Source organism: Bos mutus, chromosome 16 (assembly GCF_027580195.1).
Source record: "Bos mutus isolate GX-2022 chromosome 16, NWIPB_WYAK_1.1, whole genome shotgun sequence".
NCBI lineage: Eukaryota > Metazoa > Chordata > Mammalia > Artiodactyla > Bovidae > Bos > Bos mutus.
In genome coordinates, this window is record NC_091632.1 from 44,306,799 (window position 1) to 44,327,180 (window position 20,382).

Here is a 20,382-nt window from a genome sequence, read left to right on the forward strand (position 1 = left end):
CTATTTAAGGAATTTCCGGAAACAGGGGCGTGACAACTGAGAGTCATATTTGCATACCCACAATGCAGTGCACCTAGGACAATTTTTCAATCTAAAAATGGCTATATTCTTCTTTTTCTTTGAACTATTTCCCCCCAAAAGTGAGAATACTTTCATAGAATTGTCTGAGAAAAGACAGATAAGAACGGCTCTGTCAATTAAATAATCACTCTTACTGTTTTAGGAGTAACAGTTACCTGAGCAATGCGTGCCCCGAAATCGAAGCATACTCTGGTTTCTCTTCAGATCGTATAAATCTTTCGCCTTTTACTAAAGATTTCCGTGGAGAGGAACAATTCTGAGTTTTTACTCAATTTTTTGAGGCCTTGCCTTTGCAAGGCTACTTATGGTGTTACAAAAAATAGATTTTGAACTTGTTAATACTGAATTTTGAGTATAGATTACGGAGTGCTTGAGTAGATGAGTGAAATTGGGTGCATAGAAAAAACGAATCAAAAAGAAAAAAAAACTAGTCAAGTAGCGCAGATCAGTCGTTCAGTCAGTGATGTTACCCAGCTATTCCCCAGACTAATGTGTACTGCTGGTAAGTCACTTTAGTGCCACCCGTAAATGGCAACCCACCAGACTCTGCGGTCCCTGAGGTTTTCCAGGCAAGAACACTGGAGTAGATCGCCATTTTCTTCTCCAGTGCGTGAAAGTGAAGTCGGCTCAGTTGTGTCCGATTCTTAGCGACCCCATGAACTGCAGCCTACCAGACGCCTTCCTTTGCTCGGAGTTTCCCGGCAAGAATACTGGACAGATAGGTATGGGTGCGTTTAAAATTTTAAAAACTGAAGTGTAAACCCATTGCTTTTCCTGTAGTATATTTGTGAGGGTTTTTTAATGATGAGATAGTTTCGTTTTAAAACTGGGAGAGGAAATTTTAAACTTATTTAAATTTAGGAGTCAAGAAAGAATTTTGATGGTGCTTATAACAGATTTGACAAAACACGGCAGGAAGTAGGTTTTTTAACCTATCTCATTGGCCAGAACTGAGCTTCCTGTTCACAGCTTAGCTGCAAGGTAAGCTGGGAAATGTAGTCTTTCCCTAGGCAGCCATGAGCTTTGCCCTGGCGGTAATAAACACGCCGGCAAATGCAGGAGACATAAGAGACACGTGTTGGATACCTGGGTCACGAGGATCCCCTGAAGAAGAGCTTGGCAACCCACTCCAATAATCTTGCGTGGAGAATCCCATGAACAGAGCAACCTGGCGGGCTACAAGTCCATAGGGTCCCGAAGAATCCGACATGACCCAGTCGGCTTAGCACGCGCACAGGAGAAAGGAAGAATGTTCAGTCGCTAAATGGTGTCTAACTCTGTGACACCCTTCCCGCCCCCCGCCCCCATGACTGCAGGATGCCAGGCTTCCCTGTCCTTCACTGCTGCTGCTGCTGCTAAGTCGCTTCAGTCGTGTCCGACTCTGTGCGACCCCATAGATGGCAGCCCACCAAGCTCACCCGTCCCTGGGATTCTCCAGGCAAGAATACTGGAGTGGGATGCCATTTCCTTCTCCAATGCATGCAAGTGAAAGTGAAGTCGCTCAGTCGTGTCCGACTCTTAGCGACCCCTTTGCTCAGATTCATGATTGAGTTGGTGGTACTGTTGAACCATCTCATCCTCTGTTCCCTTTTCTCCTCCTGCCCTCAGTCTTTCCCAGCTGATGTTTTTCCAATGAGTCAGTTCTTTGCATCTGGTGGCCAAACTATTGGAGCTTCAGCAACAGTCCTTCCAATGAATATTTAGGGACAATTTCCTCTAGAATTGTCTAGTTTGATGCCACTGCAATCCAAGGGACTTTGAAGAGTCTTCACCACGGCAATTTGAAAGCATCAATTCTTTGGGGATCAGCCTTCTTTATGGTCTAACTCTCACATCCATCCATGACTACTGGAAAAACCATAGCTTTGACCAGACAGACCTTTGTTGAAAAGTAATGTCTCTGCTTTTTAATATGCTGTCTAGATTGGTCATAGTTTTTCTTCCAAGGAGCAAGCGTCTTTTAATTTCATGGCTGCAATCACCATCTGCAGTGATTTTGGAGCCCAAGAAAATAGTCTGTCACTGCTTCTGCTTTCCCCCCTTTTATTTGCCATAAAGTGATGAGACAGGATGCCATGACCTTAGTTTTTTTTAATGTCGAGTTTTAAGCCAGCTCTTTCACTCTCTCTCCTCTTTCAGTCTCATCAAGAGGCTCTTTAGTTCCTCTACTTTCTGCCATTAGAGTGGTATCATCTTAGTGAATACTGGAGAAGAAAACCAGCCATGTCTGCCCCAGTAAAGAAGGGAGAGAATCCATCCCCAAGTTCATTCCTTAGGCTCCATTCCTTTGCTTTCCAGGCTCCTCCCTGTGGTCATGTGCAGGGACCCTCTCTGAGGCTGAAACAGGGTTGTGGGGATTACCCCTTCCCAGGACCTTTTGATGTTCTTTTGTAAAGAACCAGGACACCAGGCACAGGGAGCCTAAGGCAACTGCCCACAGTCTAGCCCTGCTCCACTGGGGAGGTTAACTTACTTTCCTCTCCCTTAGTCAAACTGCTCCTCTCACAACCAAATCTGTTTAAGTAGAACTAAATGCTGGTGGCCAGTGATTTCTTGGGCTCACTGGGTGTCTGGGTGTCTACCTAACATGGGGATTTTAACTTGCTTGTTCAACTTTGGCAAAAAAAAAACAAACAAAAAACCCTGTTGTAATGAGCGCTTCTAGCACCCAGATTACATTCTCCAAACACCATTCTCGATTGAAAGCTGTCTCCTTGGGAAAATGGCCGTCTGGTTCTTGGGAGCCTCTTCAAGATGCTATGTTTCCTGGCTCATGGCTGGAGTCAGCCATGCCCAGACATATCTAGACAATCAGCTGCTAAGGTCAGAGAAAAAGAGAACTAGATATTCTATGCCCCCAGGTGAAAGAGCATTCTGCTCCCATTAAGTAATCTTGCCAGGAAAAATTGAAGTTGAACCTGATCAAGACTAGATCTGACTACCAATTAACAGAAGAGCAGAGCACAGTGGAGCTTTTCTGCAGCACTGCGGGGGATGGATGCAACCAACAAAGTCCTGACTGCAAGGAGCTGTTTGGAGCAAGCCACCAGATTTCTTCAACAAATAAATTGCAAGATGAGAGAGAGAAGAAAGAGAAACTTATATGTTAAAAGAGAGTTAAAAGCAACCTGTCTCACTGTGCAGAACTTAATGGGATCCTGGTTTAAACAAACAGTATTTTCAAAATTTATTACATTTGTGAGATGTCTTTGTTTTTTAATCTTAGTGGGTCTTTGATGATTTTAAGGAATTATTGGAGGATTTTGGATATGATTATCATATTGTGGTTACAGTTTTTGTTGTAACCTTCTTATACTTAGAAGTACATACAGAAATATCTACAGATTATATCTTGGGTTTGCTTCAAAATTATAGGACTGCAAAAAATGTACCCCACAAAAATATTATTTATGAAAAAAGTAATAATGTGAGTGGGAGAGAAGCGGATGATGGTTGTTGGACTTGATGATGGGCACACAGCTGTTTAGTTGCTTCAGTCGTGTCCAACTCTGGGGGAATCTATGGACTGTAGCTTGCCAGGCTCCTCTGTCCATGGGGACTCTCCAGGCAAGAGTACTCAAGTGGGTTGCCATGTCCTCCTCCAGGGGATCTTCCCAACCCAGGGATCGAACCCGGGTCTCCTGCACTGCAGGCAGATTCTTTACCACTGAGCCACCAGGGCACACAGAGTTTCTGTATTCTATTAGGTCTACTTATGTGTATGTTAAACATGATTCATAATTTTAAAGTTTTGAATAGATTTTTAAAAACAAATTTGTGACTGGTAACACATGTGCTTCTGTATTAATAGATGAAATACTGAAATCTAGTGGCAAATCTCATGACTACCATAATTTCAAAGTCCATAATGAACATGAACAATATTTCAAGATGCTTGCCAACCCTGGGCATGTCATGAATGTGTCTGTGATTACTGACAATGATGCAAATGCCGAAGTTAATCATGGAAGGAAAGGCTGAATTTCAGTTAGAACTTAGTGAAAATATATATATTTTTTCAATCCAGCTTTGCAGATCTCCTGAATGCTATCCCTGGAGCCCATGTTTAGAAGCCCTGATTTACATTCCCTTCTCCAGGTACACTATACAAATTATTCCCCCTTGGGTGTGGAGAAGGTTTTTAATTTATCAAAATACTTTGACATAGTCATTTATTTCGTGGGAATTCCTAACCGTCTTACAAAGCTGGAAGGTTTATTAGACCCATTTTACAGGTGGGAACCTAAAGTGTATATACTTAACTCACTTGTTGAAGGTTACACAACGATAATGACAGACCTGGGAGACCGAACGCAGGTCCCCTAACTCCCAGCCCACTCGCTACTTTTTCTACACCCAGTGCCCACCCCCCAAAATGCTGCCTAGTTGCTTTTTCTCAAAGTTTTCCTTTGAGAGAAGCCACAGCTTTTCTCTCCTGAACTCACCCACTCACTCTTGTCTATTTGGTCATCTCTCAGGAGTGTTCCCCTGCTCAGCCCCACCCCATCCCACCCTGCCCTGGCCACCAGCACTCATGTTGATTCCTCTGGTGCTTGCAGGCAACTGGGAGCTCTGATTTCCAGCACTCTCCTTCACATACTAGCAGAGGTGATAATTAACCTGCCACTGGGCGAGTGTGTCAACCCTGCAAGGTTGTCAGTGACTTCTGGCAAGTCTCTTTCACTGTGTCTCAGTTTCTACTTTTGTAAAACAGGGTCATGAACTGTCCTCCTTGGTTTTGGGGGAAGCTGTGAAGACTGGGTAAAGTCATGATGGTAACCAGGTGAGAGAAAGTGATCTATCCTTGGGAGGAATTACTGCCTGTAAATTTATCATTGCCATGGATTAGGGCCAGAGCCTGTCTACCCCCTTGCTTTTTACAGGTCAGTGAGGTGAACCCTCCCTCCTCTGCTTCCTGTACAACATCATGAATCTCCATCCATAGTTCTTCAGGCGCTCTATCAGATCTAATCCTTTGAATCTATTTCTCACTTCCACTGTATAATCATAAGGGGTTTGATTTAGGTCATACCTGAATGGTGTAGAGCTTCCCTGTTGGCTCAGATGGTAAAGCATCTGCCTACAATGTGGGAGACCCAGGTTTGATCCCTGGGTTGGGAAGACCCCCTGGAGAAGGAAATAGCAACCCACTCCAGTACTCTTGCCTGAAAAATCCCATGGATGGAGGAGCCTAGGAGGCTGCAGTCCATGGGGTCTCAAAGAGTTAGACATGACTGAGTGACTTCACTTTCTTACACTCTGTCTTTTGAATAGTCTAGTGGTTTTCCCCACTTTCTTCAATTTAAGTCTGAATTTGGCAATAAGGAGTTCATGATCTGAGCCACAGTCAGCTCCCGGTCTTGTTTTAGCTGATTATATAGAGCTTCTCCATCTTTGGTTGCAAAGAATATAATCAGTCTGATATCAGTGTTGACCATCTGGTGATGTCCATGTGTAGAGTCTTCTCTTGTGTTGTTGGAAGAGGGTATTTGCTATGACCAGTGTGGTCTCTTAGCAAAACTCTATTAGCCTTTGCCCTGATTCATTCTGTACTCCAAATTTGCCTGTTACTCCAAGTATTTCTTGACTTCATACTTTTGCATTCCAGTCCCCTATAATGAAAAGGACATCTTTTTTGGGTGTTAGTTCTAGAAGATCTTGTAGGTCTTCATAGAACCATTCAACTTCAGCTTCTTCAGCATTACTGATCGGGCCATAGACTTGGATCACCATGATATTGAATGGTTTGCCTTGGAAATGAACAGAGATCATTCTGTTGTTTTTGAGATTGCATCCAAGTGCTGCATTTTGGACTCTTGATAACTATGATGGCTACTCCATTTCTTCTAAGGGATTCTTGCCCACAGTAGTAGATAAAATTTTCATCTGAGTTAAATTCACCCATTCCAGTCCATTTTAGTTCACTGATTCCTAAAATGTTGGCGTTCACTCTTGCCATCTCCTGTTTGCCTTGATTCATGGACCCAACATTCCAGGTTCCTATGCAATATTGCTCTTTACAGCATCGGACTTTACTTCTATCACCAGTCACATCCACAACCGGGCGTCGTTTTTGCTTTGGCTCCATCCCTTCATTCTTTCTGGAGTTCTCCACTGATCACTAGTAGCATATTGGGCACCTTCCAACCTGGGGAATTCATGTTTCAGTGTCTTATCTTTTTGCTTTTTCATACTGTTAATGGGGTTCTCAAAGCAAGAATACTGAGGTGGTTTGCCATTCCCTTCTCCAGTGGACCACGTTTTGTCAGGGATCAAGACCATCCCCAAGAAAAAGAAATGCAAAAAGGCAAAATGTTTGTCTGAGGAGGCCTTACAAATAGCTGTGAAAAGAAGAGAAGCAAAAGGCAAAGGAGAAAAGGAAAGACATAAGCATCTGAATGCAGAGTTCCAAAGAATAGCAAGGAGAGATAAGAAAACCTTCCTCAGTGATCGATGCAAAGAAATAAAGAAAAACAATAGAATGGGAAAGACTAGAGAGCTCTTCAAGAAAATTTGAGATACTAAGGGAACATTTCATGCAAAGATGGGCACAATAAAGGACATAAATGGTATGGGCCTAATAGAAGCAGAAGATATTAAGAAGAGGTGGCAAGAATACACAGAAGAACTGTACAAAAAAGATCTTCAAGACCCAGATAACCACGATGGTGTGATCACTCACCTATACCCAGACATCCTGGAATGCAAAGTCAAGTGGGCCTTAGGAAGCATCACTATGAACAAAGCTAGTGGAGGTGATGGAATTCCAGTTGAGCTATTCCAAATCCTGAAAGATGATGCTGTGAAAGTGCTGCACTCAATATGCCAGCAAATTTGGAAAACTCAGCAGTGGCCACAGGACTGGAAAAAGTCAGTTTTCATTCCAATCCCAAAGAAAAGCAATGCCAAAGAATGATCAAACTACTGCACAATTGTACTCATCTCATACACTAGCAAAGTAATGCTCAAAATTCTCCAAGCCAGGCTTCAGCAATACATGAACTGTGAACTTCCAGATGTTCAAACTGGATTTAGAAAAGGCAGAAGAACCAGAGATCACATTGCCAACATCTAATGGATCTCTGTAAAAGCAAGAGAGTTCCAGAAAAACATCTACTTCTGCTTTATTGACTATGCCAAAACCTTTGACTGTGTGGATCACAACAAACTGTGGAAAATTCTTCAAGAGATGGGAATACCAGACCACCTGACCTGCCTCCTGAGAAATATGTGTGCAGGTCAGGAAGCAACAGTTAGAACTGGACATGGAACAACAGACCGGTTCCAAATTGGGAAAGGAGTATGTCAAGGCTGTATATTGTCATCCTGCTTATTTAACTTATATGCAGAGTACATCATGAGAAACGCTGGGCTGGAGGAAGCACAAGCTGGAATCGAGATTGTCGGGAGAAATATCAGTAACTTCAGATATGCAGATGACACCACCCTTGTGGCAGAAAGTGAAGAAGAACTAAAGAACCTCTTGATGAAAGTGAAAGAGGAGAGTGAAAAAGCCAGCTTAAAACTCAACATTCAGAAAACTAAGATCATGGCATCCGGTCCCATCACTTCATGGCAAATAGATGGGGAAACAATGGAAACAGTGACAGACTTTATTTTCTTGGGCTCCAAAATCACTGCAGATGGTGATTGCAGCCATGAAATTAAAAGATGCTTGCTCCTTGGAAGAAAAGCTATGACCAACCTAGACGGCATATTAAAAAGCAGAGACATTACTTTTCAACAAATGTCTGTCTGGTCAAAGCTATGGTTTTTCCAGTAGTCATGTATGGATGTGAGAGTTGGACTATAAAGAAAGCTGAGCGCCAAAGAATTGAAAATGGATTGTATACTCCAGACAAACTGATGTGTTGCTGTTCACTTGCCTCCCTGCTGCTGCAACTGCTAAGTCGCTTCAGTCATGTCCGACTCTGTGCGACCCCATAGACATCAGCCCACCAGGCTCCCCTGTCCCTGGGATTCTCCAGGCAAGAACACTGGAGTGGGTTGCCATTTCCTTCTCCAATGCATGAAAGTGAAAAGTGAAAGTGAACTCGCTCAGTCGTGTCCAACTCTTAGCGACCCCATGGACTGCAGCCTACCAGGCTCCTCTGTCCATGGGAGTCTCCAGGCAAGAGTACTGGAGTGGGGTGCCATTGCCTTCTCCGTGCCTCCCTAAACTTCCCCATTTCTGTATGCTTACCCATACCCTGCCCACTGCCTGGATGGTCCTCTCACACAGCTTCACCTAGCAAACACCCATCATCCTTCAGGAAGCCATCCCTGAGCCTCTGGTGGCGGTTAGATGTGCCAGCCCTATACTTCAAAGCCCCAGTCACAGTATAACTGTCCATTTTCTCATCTGTCTCCCCTTTAGACTGTCCATTCCACCAGCTAAGGGTCTGTACCTGACCTCTTTCCAATCAACAAGATTGCTAAGGGGATTTGGTCAAATACAGGGACTGAGAGCCCCACAGCAGATAAACAGGATTGGAGGTGAGTGTGTGTGTGCTCAGTCACTCAGTTGTGTCTGACTCTTTGTGACCCGTAGACTGTAGGCCACCAGGCTACTCTGTCCATGGTGTTCTCCAGGCAAGAATACTGGTTGGAGACAAGTACAGTTGAACCTAAAGTCCTGCCCAGAGAGACTTTTGGATTAGAAAACAAAGCATCCCTGCATAGAAGAAATCAGTGCAGCTTTGAGCAAATACTCAAGCAGTTATTTCCAAAATACATCCATTGTGACTTGGCCAACTGGTCTGGAGCTGGCAGACCTGGGACACATCCCAGACTCCACAAATTATGTGACTTTGGCCTAGTGCTTTATCATCTTGGGGCCTCACTTTCCTGATCTGTAAAATGGGAATAAAATTTGTCTTCCAGGGTAACCAGAGGCCTGTGCTTTGCTGCCAGGCATCTATTTCCCCTCCTTCCTGACAAGAAAACTCCTAATTTCCTTTAGCAAGCCATTCCTCTCCTGGGGGCTTCCCAGGTGGCACTAGTGGTAAAGAACTCACCTGCCAGTGCAGGAGACATAGGAGACGCAGGTTCCATCCCTGGGTCGGGAAGATCCCTGGAGTAGGGCATGGCAACCCACTGCGGTATTCTTGCCTGGAGAATCCCATGGACAGAGGAGCCTGGCAGGCTATAGTCCATGGGGTTGCAGAGTCGGACACGACTGAAGCAACTTAACACACATGCATGTACATATGCATTATTCTCTGTGCAGTGGTTTGAGATTGACCCAATGCCTAGCTCTGAGGTGGCCTGAATGGTCTAACCTAGTTAACATATCTCTTGCACCCTGGTCATGGTAATTGGCTCAGGCATGGGCTGTCCAATCTAGGTGAACCTCAGCACTTTGGGTAGGAATGCTGGGACTCGGACTCTGCTGGCCTCTTTAAGAGGGCAAATGGCCATAACTGTGGCCATTTTATTTCCACAAGGGTAGCCCATCTGAGGATGGAAGCCAATCTACAGGAAGTAGAGCTAAGAGATAGATCTGAATAACTGAAATTATTTGATTCCTGCATCAAGCCATTCCTGAAGTCCTCCTGGACTATACCGTTAAGGAACCAGTATTTGTCTTTTGGTTTAAGCCAGTTAGAATTAAATTTTCTATCACTTGCAACCCCAAAGTCTTAATTGAAACACCAGGATTGAATGACATAAGGCATACAAATGTAAGTCAACAAGTATTCTTTAAACACCCACCCTGTGCCAGGCATTGTGCTAGTCTCCGGTCCATCCAGAGTGAAAGACAGGTATAGCCACTGCCTTCGTGGACCTTGAACTAGTGGGGAAGTGCCCAGCATGCAGATGTTTGTCAAAGGTAACCATTCCCCCTTTTACACCCAAGGGCCAGATATATGCATGGCCTGCTAAAAGAATCACCATGAACGTTTACTGAGTTGAATGATTTATTTGAAGCTTCCATTGGTCAAAGTCCAGAGGAGAGGCTCCAGGAAGCAGGATTGTGAGACTTGGTAGCTTGTTCATGGTCAGGCTGTTTGTTCAACCACCACCTGCCTGCTGAGATAAGTCTCCCTTCTGCAAGGTGGTCAGTGCCCTCAGTAAGTGGGGTGATCAGCCCAGTCACCAGACCCCTAAGCAGATGGCAGGTCAGACCACTGCTGCTTCTTGGGGTTGGTGGGGAGCTAAAAACAAGACCCCAAAGTGCAGAGTACTTGTTCTTAAGGGTTTTTTTTTTTTTTTTAAGGTCAGGAATCCTTTAAGAATCTGAGGAAAGCTACAGGAACTCTCCTCATGAAAAAAAGGAAAATATATACATATATATGTGTATATATATACACACACACACACATATATATATACATACATTTTGCAATTCCAGGGATTCACAGGTCCCTTGAAGCCAGGTTACAGACTCTTAAGCAAAAATAACTCTAAAGATTTTTTTAATCTAAGATCCTATGAATATTTGTATTCTTGGCTTATTATCACCTTGAAAAGTTGCATTCCCCCACTGGAAGAATATGCCTGTCTTAGTCCATCTGGGCTCCTATGGCAGAATACCATAGACTGGGTGGCTCACAAACAACAGAAACCTGTTTCTCACAGTTCTGGGGGCTGAACGTCTGAGATCAGGGTGCCGGCGTGATCAGGATCTGATGAGAGCCCTCTTCTGGGCTGGAGACAGTTGTCTTCTCTCTGTGCTCTCACTCAGCAGGAGGAGGACTGGAGAGCTCTCTGGGTCTCTGTTATAAGGGCATTAATCCTGTTCTTGAGGGCTCCACCCTCATGACCTACTCACCTCCCAGAGGCCCCTCCTACAAACTTCATCACGTGGGGGGCTAGGTTTCAACATATGACTTTGGGGATCCCTAACACTCTGCCCATACACTCACAGGAGAATTCAACTTCCTCTTGGAAAAATTGTCCAGAGCTAATCATGGATGGTGTTCTTTGGAAAGAATGATGCTAAAGCTGAAACTCCAGTACTTTGGCCACCTCATGCGAAGAGTTGACTCATTGGAAAAGACTCTGATGCTGGGAGGGATTGGGGGGAGGAGGAAAAAAGGACGACAGAGGATGAGATGGCTGGATGGCATCACTGACTCGATGGATGTAAGTTTGAGTGAACTCCGGGAGTTGGTGATGGACAGGGAGGCCTGGCGTGCTGCGATTCATGGGGTCGCAAAGAGTCGGACACAACTGAGCGACTGAACTGAACTGAACTGACTGAATCATGGACGCTAATCATGGACCTCATGGTTAGTGTCTTACTGAAGCAAAAGCTTGTGTGAAGGCAGCTTATTTAGTAAGAGTTCCCAGGGGATAGCAGAGGGAGACTGGGAGAGGGTAAAATGGAGGGAGCAAAAGCAAATCAAGGGTGTCTTCCTGAATTCTTCTCCACTGTGGGCAGCAGGGGCCTTATCCCATCTGAGAAGTGGTTTAAGAAGTCTTTCAGAATTGTCCACCCAGGGGATGGTGGAGGGAGCACTGGCTCCAACTCCCATGGGAGAAGGGCTGCCCTGAGCAGTGTTATCCTTGACCTGCTTCAAGGCTACACACATGCTGAGTGCAGAACAGCTTCCTGAGGTCAGAGAGAAGCTGAGGCCGGCTGCTGCCAGGAACCCACCCCGGGAAAGAGCTGGTGGCTGCAGCCATGGCAGGAGTGAAAAGTAGCCTACGAGGATGTGAGCTGGGGCATGAGATGCTGAGGAGCCTGTCGGTCTTCAGGGAGTTAATACATTTCCAAGCCAAAGTTTTAGCTGCTGAGAAGTGCCGGATAGTATGCGATTACATTTTCCATACCAAGTGTTTGCCCCGGAAAAGCAACTTGACCTGGCCTCTTTGGATGGCATCACCGATTCGATGGACATGAGTTTGAGCAAGCTCCAGAGTTGGTGATGGACAGGGAAGCCTGGCATGCTGCAGTCCATGGAATCACAAAGAGTCGGACATTGAGCAACTGAACTGAACTTTGTGTGTCCAGCCCAAGAAGAAAGCTCTGGTGCATTACTGGACTGTGGGAGACAGATCCACTAGGATTATAGATGGCCTGCTCCAACCGAGGCCAAACTGGAGGTACTGCAGAGGCTCATGGCAAAAATGCATTACCCACCCCCCTCCCATCCCACAGGAGCCATCAGAGGAATTCAAAGGAAGAGATGGAGTGTAGGGGCTGAGAGAGGCTGGGCCAACAGCAAGCCCCAGCTTACATCCCTGCTTGAGCTGCACGGCCTTGAGCAAAGTATTTTTTTTATTTATTTTTGGTTGCGCTGGGCTGGGTCTTCATTGCTCTACTGGGTCTGTCCCTAGTTGCGGTGATAGGGCCTACTGTCTAGTTGTGGTGTTCGGACTTCTCATTGCGGTCTTCTGATGTGGAGCTTGGGCTGTAGAGCGCAGACTCAGTAGTTGTGGCACAGGGGCTTAGTTGCCCTGTGGCATGTGGAAACTTCCCAGACCGGGGATCGAACCCATGTCCCCTACGTTGGCAGGTAGATTCTTTTAAAATTTTATTGTTTTGGCTGCTCTGGGTCTTTGATGCTGCTTGGGCTTTTCTCTAGTTGCAGCGAGTGGGGGCGTCTCATCACGGTGGCTTCTCTTGTTGCAGAACACGGGCTCTAGGGCACACAGGCTTCAGTAGTTGTGGCCACAGGCTTAGCTGCTCCCCAGCGTGTGAGATCTTCCTGGACCAGGAATCAAACCCCTGGCTCCTGCATTGGCCAGCACATTCTTTACCACTGAGCCACCAGAAAAGCCCTGGCAGGTGGATTCTTAACCACTGGACCATCAGGGAAGTCCTGAGCAAACTATTCAGAGGTCATTTCCTTATCTCTTAAACTGGCACCTTAACCCTCAGCAACCTCCTCCCCACATGAGGCTGTGTTGCTGTAAAATACCTAATACACATGCTGACTTCAATGAGATCTATAAATCAGATACTCATCTACTGAAATTAAACTTGCTAGGTCAGTGTTTTCCAGGCACAGGTACATAGGCTCATTTTTACATGTACAGGAGCCCACACCATGCCTTGCTGCAAGTTAAACAGGAGGAATGGGAGCCATGAAGCACTGCTTCTGTGGCCAAGAAGCTTCCAGTTGAATGCAGTGACTAGAGGCCACATCACACTGTGAACTGCAGTCTACCTCGCCCCCTGCCAGCCAAGGGTCCCCTAGCTGGAATCAGGAGGCATTCAATGCTCTGCACCTTGAGAGCAGGAGAGGACGGTACTCAGGACTGAAGCACCCGGTAAACCAGGGCTGCTCGTAGAAGACCCTGAGGCACTTGTTTTTTCTCTCCCAGCTGCCTGCTGGGGGCCAGACCCTTGGGACCTTGGCACCGAAACCAACCAGCTGAATCAAGCTGCTCAAAACACACACCTAGGAAACAGGGTGATGGTCCCCAAGGTGGACTGCCATGCTCAGCACAGCCCCTTTGCTCCATTCTCCCCACGAAGGATTCAGACCTTAGCTTCCAGAACTGGCAGGAGGCCTGCTTCCCAGGTGGCTCAGCGGTAAAGAACCCACCTGCCAATGCAGGAGACTTGGGTTTGATCCCTGGGTTGGAAAGATCCCCTGGAGTAGAAAATGAAAACCTGCTCCAGTATTCTTACCTGGGAAACCCCACAGAGGAGCCTAGTAGGCTACAGTCCATGGAGCTGCAGAGTCAGACACGACTGAGTAAATAGCAGCAGCAGTCCTATGGGCAGCAGGCTGGGGGTGAGGCACCACAGCAGGAGGAGACCTCGGTGACACTCCTGGAGCAGCCCCCTCTGCCAGGACACACAGCAAACCCTGAGGTGGGGGCAGAGGCCACATCCACATGCTCTGAGGGGCTCTTCTGAAGGGGAGAGGACGTGGGGAAAGAACACTGTCACCACGGCAGGGCCTTGTGCTTCAGATTCTCCCCACGTCTGGTGACTGAGGAAGGTCTGACGTCTCCAGAGGTTTTAACCACACACAAACCGCTCATGGAAGTTTGAAAGAGATTTATTTAAAAACAGAACGACAAAAAAAAAGCTTTGGTATTCCAAAACCCAACAATCAACAGTCACTGGAAAGTTAAACACCTCCCCTAAGGCCCAGAAGTACAAAACGGTGTCTCCACAGGCTCATGGTAAGGACACGATGTGCAAACCCGAGGGTGACGGAGACCCGCCCCCTCCACGCAGGCAGCCTACGGGGCTCCAGACCTCCTGGAAATCACCGCCAAGATTCACTACCGAAGAGTGGACACAAAAGCCATCCGGCAAATCTCAACAATAAATTATTAATAAAAATTCATTCAAGAAAAGAACACATTAAATTAGGAAAAGAACACATTTTTTCCTAGACAAGTCTTTTCAAAAGAGAGTCTATTTCCTGGGATAGAAGAAAGGGGGAAAGTGGAAGGAGTGAGTTCAATTTCAAGTATTTTCCGTACAGGTTCATTTTATTGAATCAAAAGCTTACAAAAAGTCCATCGGCCCCTCCCCTCCCCTCCCCGATGCAAACTCCTGAACATCTACACGCACTTCTGAGTCACTGGTGTCCCCCAACAAGGCACAAAAGGCTGGGTGCTTTCACAGGATCCCTTGTTCGCAGCAGCAGGACTTTCAGTGCTGGGCATCTTGTGCAAGTCGCCACTGAAAGCAGGACTGACGTCATTCAGACACTGGGATCTTCCTGTTCAACCAACAAGACAGGACGTTACTGCGCATGCCAACCCCAGGGGACAGCTACAGCAATCTCGAGGGAAGCAGGTGATAGGAACACCCTGCTGGCATCCCACCCTGGCTCGCAGCCGGCTGGGATGACAGCGCCCAGCCCAGAGACAGGCCTCAGCCATCCTGGACTCGGGGCCTGGGTGTCTCCTTAGGCGGGTGCAGCAAGTTCACAGGCTCTGCTCTGGCCAGGCCTGGCTTCAGGGGTGGGAAGTCACTGGGCAAGATCTGAGAAGACTGCCTGGCCTGTCCCCCTGATCAGGTGGGAACCATGGGTGGATGGGGCTAGGCCAGATTAACAGCAGAGAAGTCCACCACCCAGCAGGGAGAAGCAGCCTGCCCACCTGCTTCACTGAGGCTGCCAGACCCATGCAATGCAATGCAGCCCGTGACAGACACCCAGGAAGGCCATATGCACATTTGTCTTTGATCTGACTTCTATGTTCCTCACGCTTGACAAGTTCAGACCTGCAGCTGACCCTTCTCCCACCCCTTTAGATCAAGTGCTACTTCCTTCTCTGAACCAGAAGCCACTGGGAGCACAGACCTGGAGTTAAATGTACCCTCCACCCGACTACAATCTAATGAGAGGAATGGCAGGCGGCCTCCCCCCGGGACACCCATCCTGAACTCCAAGATATGTTTCGATGAGAGTCCCACAGCCACCATGGCCCAAACCATGGCTTCCTGGGAGCAAAGATGTTTCAGGAAACAGGAGGGAAATGATCTTGTCCTGGCTGACGAGACGACTGCCTGAGGCTGGCTCACCGCAAGGGACTGACTTCTGAACTCGGTAAACAGGCTCTCAGGGGCGGGGGTGTGGGTCTCATCAGCGGTTTAGGTAGAGGCTTCAAGTCCATCTAGGGGTTTTGGCAGGTATTTTTAACTGTTGAGATTTAGGATGTGGTGACAGGACTGCCCACATCCCTGGGAGGCCAGCACAGCAGACATATCTATGCATGCCTGGATTCCACAGGTGCCCTTCCAATGGGCTCCTCTAAGAAGGTACTTTTAAATGTCCTCTCAAAGCATACCTGCTCCCCTCTGTGATGAGGACAGAGGACACTAGCTTAAAAGGACACTTCACGGGAGGGAGGTTCAAGAGGGAGGGGACACACGTATACCTATGGCTGATTTATGCTGATGTATGGCAGAAACCAACCCAACGTTGTAAAGCAATAACCCTCCAATTAAAAATAAATTTAAAAAAAAAAAGGATACCCCACCACTCCCCCAGCCTCACCCTGTCCTAGACTTGGGGCAGAAATCAAGGCTGGGGCCCTGGGTGCTGCAGACACAGGGGCTTTCTACCTTATTCCTGAAGAAGGGCTTGGCGCCAGGCCCACAGTACTCATTGTAGATGAGCTTGAAGAGGAAGAGGTGGAAGAGGGTGATGAGGGAGGCCACGCTGAACCAGAAGAGGAAGGGCAGCCCCGGGTCCTGCTGGGCCATGTGCTCGTCGTGGGCCAGGATGGCCTTGAGGTGCAGCGTGTGCCGCAGGTCTTGCAGGTGCGTGAGGTCGGTGGAGATGTAGAGCAGCGGCGTGATGGGCTGCGTCACCATGACCGAGAAGGTGTGGCCCTGGGGCGCCGAGGTCAGCTCCACAGGCTCATCCAGGCAGCCTGCTTCGCAGGCGTAGATCTTGACGAGCTGGCCTCGGGACTCTACAGACACATGCAGGTACGGCTTGCCCTCAGCGTCCGCGAGCACGGCCAGGTTGATGTGGTCGTTCTTGTAGCGGATGCCGTGCAGGGCGTAGCTGTTGTGCAGCACATCAGGGTCAGCTTGGAACTGGAGGTGGTTCTCGGTGAACTGCAGGCCGCCGAAGCTGAGCACCATGCCCTGAAGGATGCCGGGGGCGCCCGCCCGCACCAGCCCCTTGCAGCCGCGCTTCTGCAGGGTCAGCCTCCACAGGTCCCAGAGCTGCAGGATCTGCTGGACGGAGGACAGGCGGCCTGGCCAGAGGTTCTCAGCGTGCATGGTGGCGTGGCCGCTGAAGCAGTGATCTTCATAGTTGAGCGTCGACTCCATCTGGTCCCGTTCCCTATGGCTCAGGTCGGGGCTGAGCAGCGGGGCTGGGGAGCAGGACAGCATGTAGTACAGCGTCAGGTTCACGGTCAGGCCAGACGGAGTGTGGGCATCAGTGATCTTCTTCATTTCCACACCTGTCATGCCACAGAGGTTGTACGTTAAGGAGGACCAACACAGCTGGCAGGCTGAGGTTATGGAACAAAGATCAAGAGCAGCGGAGTCAGGGACTTCCCTGGTGGTCCAGTGGCTAAGACTCCATGCTCCCAATGCAGGGAACAAGGGTTTGATCCCTGGTTGGGGAACTAGTTCCCACATGCTGCAACTCAGAGTGTGTGCTGCAAATAAAGAACCCACATGCTACAACAAAGATCAAAGATTCTGAGTACCGCAACTAAGACCTGGTGTAGCCAAATAAATATTAACAGCTGCTGCTGCCGCTAAGTTGCTTCAGTCGTGTCCAACTCTGTGCGACCCCATAGATGGCAGCCCCCCAGGCTCCCCTGTCCCTGGGATTCTCAAGACAAGAACACTGGAGTGGGTTGCCATTTCCTTCTCCAATGCATGAAAGTGAAAAGTGAAAGTGAAGTCGCTCAGTCATGTCCGACTCCTAGCGACCCCATGGACTGCAGCCCACCAGGCTCCTCCGTCCATGGGATTTTCCAGGCAAGAGTACTGGAGTGGGGTGCCATTGCCTTCTCCGAATATTAACAGCAACAACAACAAAAAGAGCAGCAGGGACACGAAGTTTTTGTCCTTAAGGATAAAAACAGCAGTTCCAGTCTCCCTAGAGCTCGGGAGAATATATCCTGCCTGGCTTCCTCACATGACCACGTGGAGCCCTGAGGGCCTGAAACCTGCCAGTGGGGCTCCTGCCAGAGTCCAGAAGAACACCGACTTAGCCAAGCCTATGACGTCAAGTCAAAAGGCCAGTCCCCTGTCTCCAGAATGGTCACCTATGCCCTGGCCAGTTGTGGGCTGCTTCTCTCTCCTGGGCTCATAGCCTCAAACTACATCTTATCAGAAGAGCTCCCAGATTTGTATGAATGCTAGCCTCAGACAGCTAACCGCACATGTGTGTCTCTACCTGGATGTCTGACAGGCATTTTGAACTTGACAAGGTTTGAATTCAGTCCCCCACTAATCCTTCCTTAAATCATCTCCAGACACCTGCTGGAACCCTCCCCCACAAACTCAGGAGTCACCCTCACGTTCTCATTTTCCACTGCCAGTTCACTGAAAGCCCCAGTGGCTCCAGCTCCGAAAGTATCAGCGTCATCCACCTAGGCCTCCACAGTCAAAGCTCTGGTCCCAGCCACCCTCCTCTCACCTGGGCTCCTGCAAAACCTCGTGTCTGGTCTCCACACTCTACTGTCCCCCCACTCCCACTTACTATCTGTACGCTGAGACAGCAGCCAGGGGGACCCTTAAAAACGTACACCGGGGACTCCCCTGGTGGCCCGGCAGTTAAGAATCCACCTTCCAATGCAGGGTACGAGAGTCTGATCCCTGGTTGGGGAACTAAGATTCCACATGCCACGCAGCAACTAAGCCCATGGGCTCTGGAGCCCACAAGCCACAACTAGAGAAAACTGCATGCTGCAACAAGGACCCAGCTCAGCCAAAAAATAAGTAATTTTTTTTAAAAAAAGAAGCCCAAGCCTGTCACCAGCTGAAACTGTGGGGAACTGAGGAAAGAATCCGGGGACGGGCCAGGCCCTTCATTTATCCTTTATCAATTGATCCTCCCCCACCCCCCAAACCACTCTGCTCAAACCAGGCTTCACCTACAAGAACAAATAACAATAACACCTGCCCTTTACGCACTTCTCTCTTAAGACTCTGCTAAATGTCTTCGGAGGTAGGCGTTACTATTATTTTTGAATACAGGCAGAGAGAGAGTCAGCGACCGGTTCAAGGTCACGCAGATACTAAGTGGTGGAGCAAAAGAGTCAGCCCCAGACCCAATGCCAAGCCCAAGTATGAACCACCCCAGGACCCTCCTTCAATGTCAGCTCTGCTGACTTTGCAGGGGCATCCCCAGGGTGGGCTGTGCTCACCCTGCTGCAAGGTGTGGACGGCAGACAAAGCTGGACCTCACCTGGACTGAAGAGCTGAGCCCAGAGGCGCTGGTGATCCTGGAGCAGCTCAGCTGCTGGCATCTCCAAGAGCTCCAGCATTTCCTTCCGGGCCAAGTCCTGGAGCACCTTGAGCTCCTTGGCTGCTTTGCTTTTGAGCACCTGGGGGTTAAGAGGGCCAGAAACGTGCACCACCCACAGCACAGTCTCGTCCAGCTGCGTCCTGGGAGCCACCTGGAGACGGTCCACTAACTTCTTGGCGGCCACCACCACCAGGTGCACCAGCCCCGTGGGAACAGGCGGGGACCGGCCAGAGTAGAGGAGGAACTGGTGGTCTCCGACCTTCTCCAGGGTGCTGGTGAAGGCCCTGGGGGCCGGGCCGGCAGTGGGCCCCACAGTCTGCAGCGCGGCCACGCGTTCCGTGGGGTTGTTGAGCTGGATGCGCTGCAGATAGACGTGGGGTCGGCCACGGTGAGCGAGAAAGTCCTCCTGCAGCAGCACGCAGTCTCGGCCGGATCCCGTGAGCAGGCCGGAGGCCGAGGCGGGGCCCGGGCCGGCGGCCGCAGGGCCGGGACCCGAGGTCCCCAGCTGCAAGCAACGTACTCGCCGCAGCAGCCCTTCCCGCAGAAGCAACACTGACTCCCCAGCTTCAGGGAGCGCGCTCAGCGGGCGCAGCTGCACGAAGGGCACGAAGTCCGGAGCCACGGCGGGCTCCCGCTCCCCAGGGGTCACCCACAGCCGGTTGGCGACCACGTCCAGGGCCAGGAAGCCGTTGGCCACCAGAGATGGCACTCCAGGGCCCAGGAGCACAGCCTCGCCCCGCTCCCGCAGGCTGCGCCAGGCGTGGGTGGCCGCCTCCAGACAGGCAGAGGGCTCGGCAGCGCCCGGCTCGCCGTGGGGCCACGGCAGCAGCTGCAGGCCGCCCGCCGCCCGCCGCGCCCCAGAGCCCGCGAACCAGAGAAGCAGCACCAGGAGGCCGAGCAGGCAGAGTAGGCGGCGGGCCCAGCTGCTCGACAGCAGTCCCGGCAGCCCCTTAAGCCGCTGCTGCAGCCACATCGGGCCGCCAGGCGCGGGCGCGGCGCGGGGGCGGCCGCCGGGCCCGCCGCCCAGCCCACCGGCCCGGCCGCCCGCGCCTCACTCCCGGGCCCGGACCGCAGCGCCCACCCCGGCTCCAGTCGCAGGCGCCGCGGCAGCCACCACAGCGGCTTCCTCCTCCTTCTCGGCTCCCTCCGGCCGTCAAACAACACCGGCCGTCAAGCGCCGCCGAATCTTTTGCGACAGATGGAAAAGAGGCGGGTGGAGGAAGGGGAGAGAGCGAGCCCTACAGGAGGCGGGGCCACAGCGAGGAGGGGGCGGGCGCCGCCGGGGGATGGGCCACGGGTTCTTCAGCTCTGCCAAGTCCGAGAAAGAGTCTGATAGGGGCCTGTTGAAGACTGGAAGCTTCCAGCTCATGGAAAAAAAAAAGAAAAAAACCCACCGCGCTAGCCAAACCTAACACGTGTTGGGCCCCATCTGCTACTG

At 49.6% G+C, this 20,382-nt stretch overlaps 1 protein-coding gene and 1 non-coding gene across 2 annotated transcripts; one reads left to right on the forward strand and one right to left on the reverse strand.

Annotated features, from left to right (window-relative positions):
• Positions 1–265: 265 nt before the first annotated feature.
• Positions 266–381, forward strand: LOC138991314 (U5 spliceosomal RNA). The gene has a single exon (XR_011467337.1). It is a non-coding gene; the product is annotated as a U5 spliceosomal RNA (small nuclear RNA).
• A 13,645-nt stretch (positions 382–14,026) lies between these two features.
• On the reverse strand, positions 14,027–20,111 carry KIAA2013 (KIAA2013 ortholog). The gene is made up of 3 exons (XM_005889202.3): positions 18,885–20,111; positions 16,067–16,920; positions 14,027–14,717 (listed from the first exon to the last, which is right to left on the reverse strand). The coding sequence occupies exons 1-3, from the start codon at positions 19,915–19,917 to the stop codon at positions 14,700–14,702; spliced, it is 1,905 nt and encodes a 634-aa protein (XP_005889264.2). The 5' UTR covers positions 19,918–20,111; the 3' UTR covers positions 14,027–14,699.
• Positions 20,112–20,382: the final 271 nt, after the last annotated feature.

Bases quoted from the DNA above. Each gene is read 5' to 3' on its own strand.
- KIAA2013 (XM_005889202.3), bottom strand. From the start codon at position 19,917: ATGTGGCTGCAGCAGCGGCTTAAGGGGCTGCCGGGACTGCTGTCGAGC. The intron at 16,921-18,884 runs GTGAGGTCCAGC...GTGGCATGACAG, and splicing joins GGCTCAGCTCTTCAGTCCAG to GTGTGGAAATGAAGAAGATC.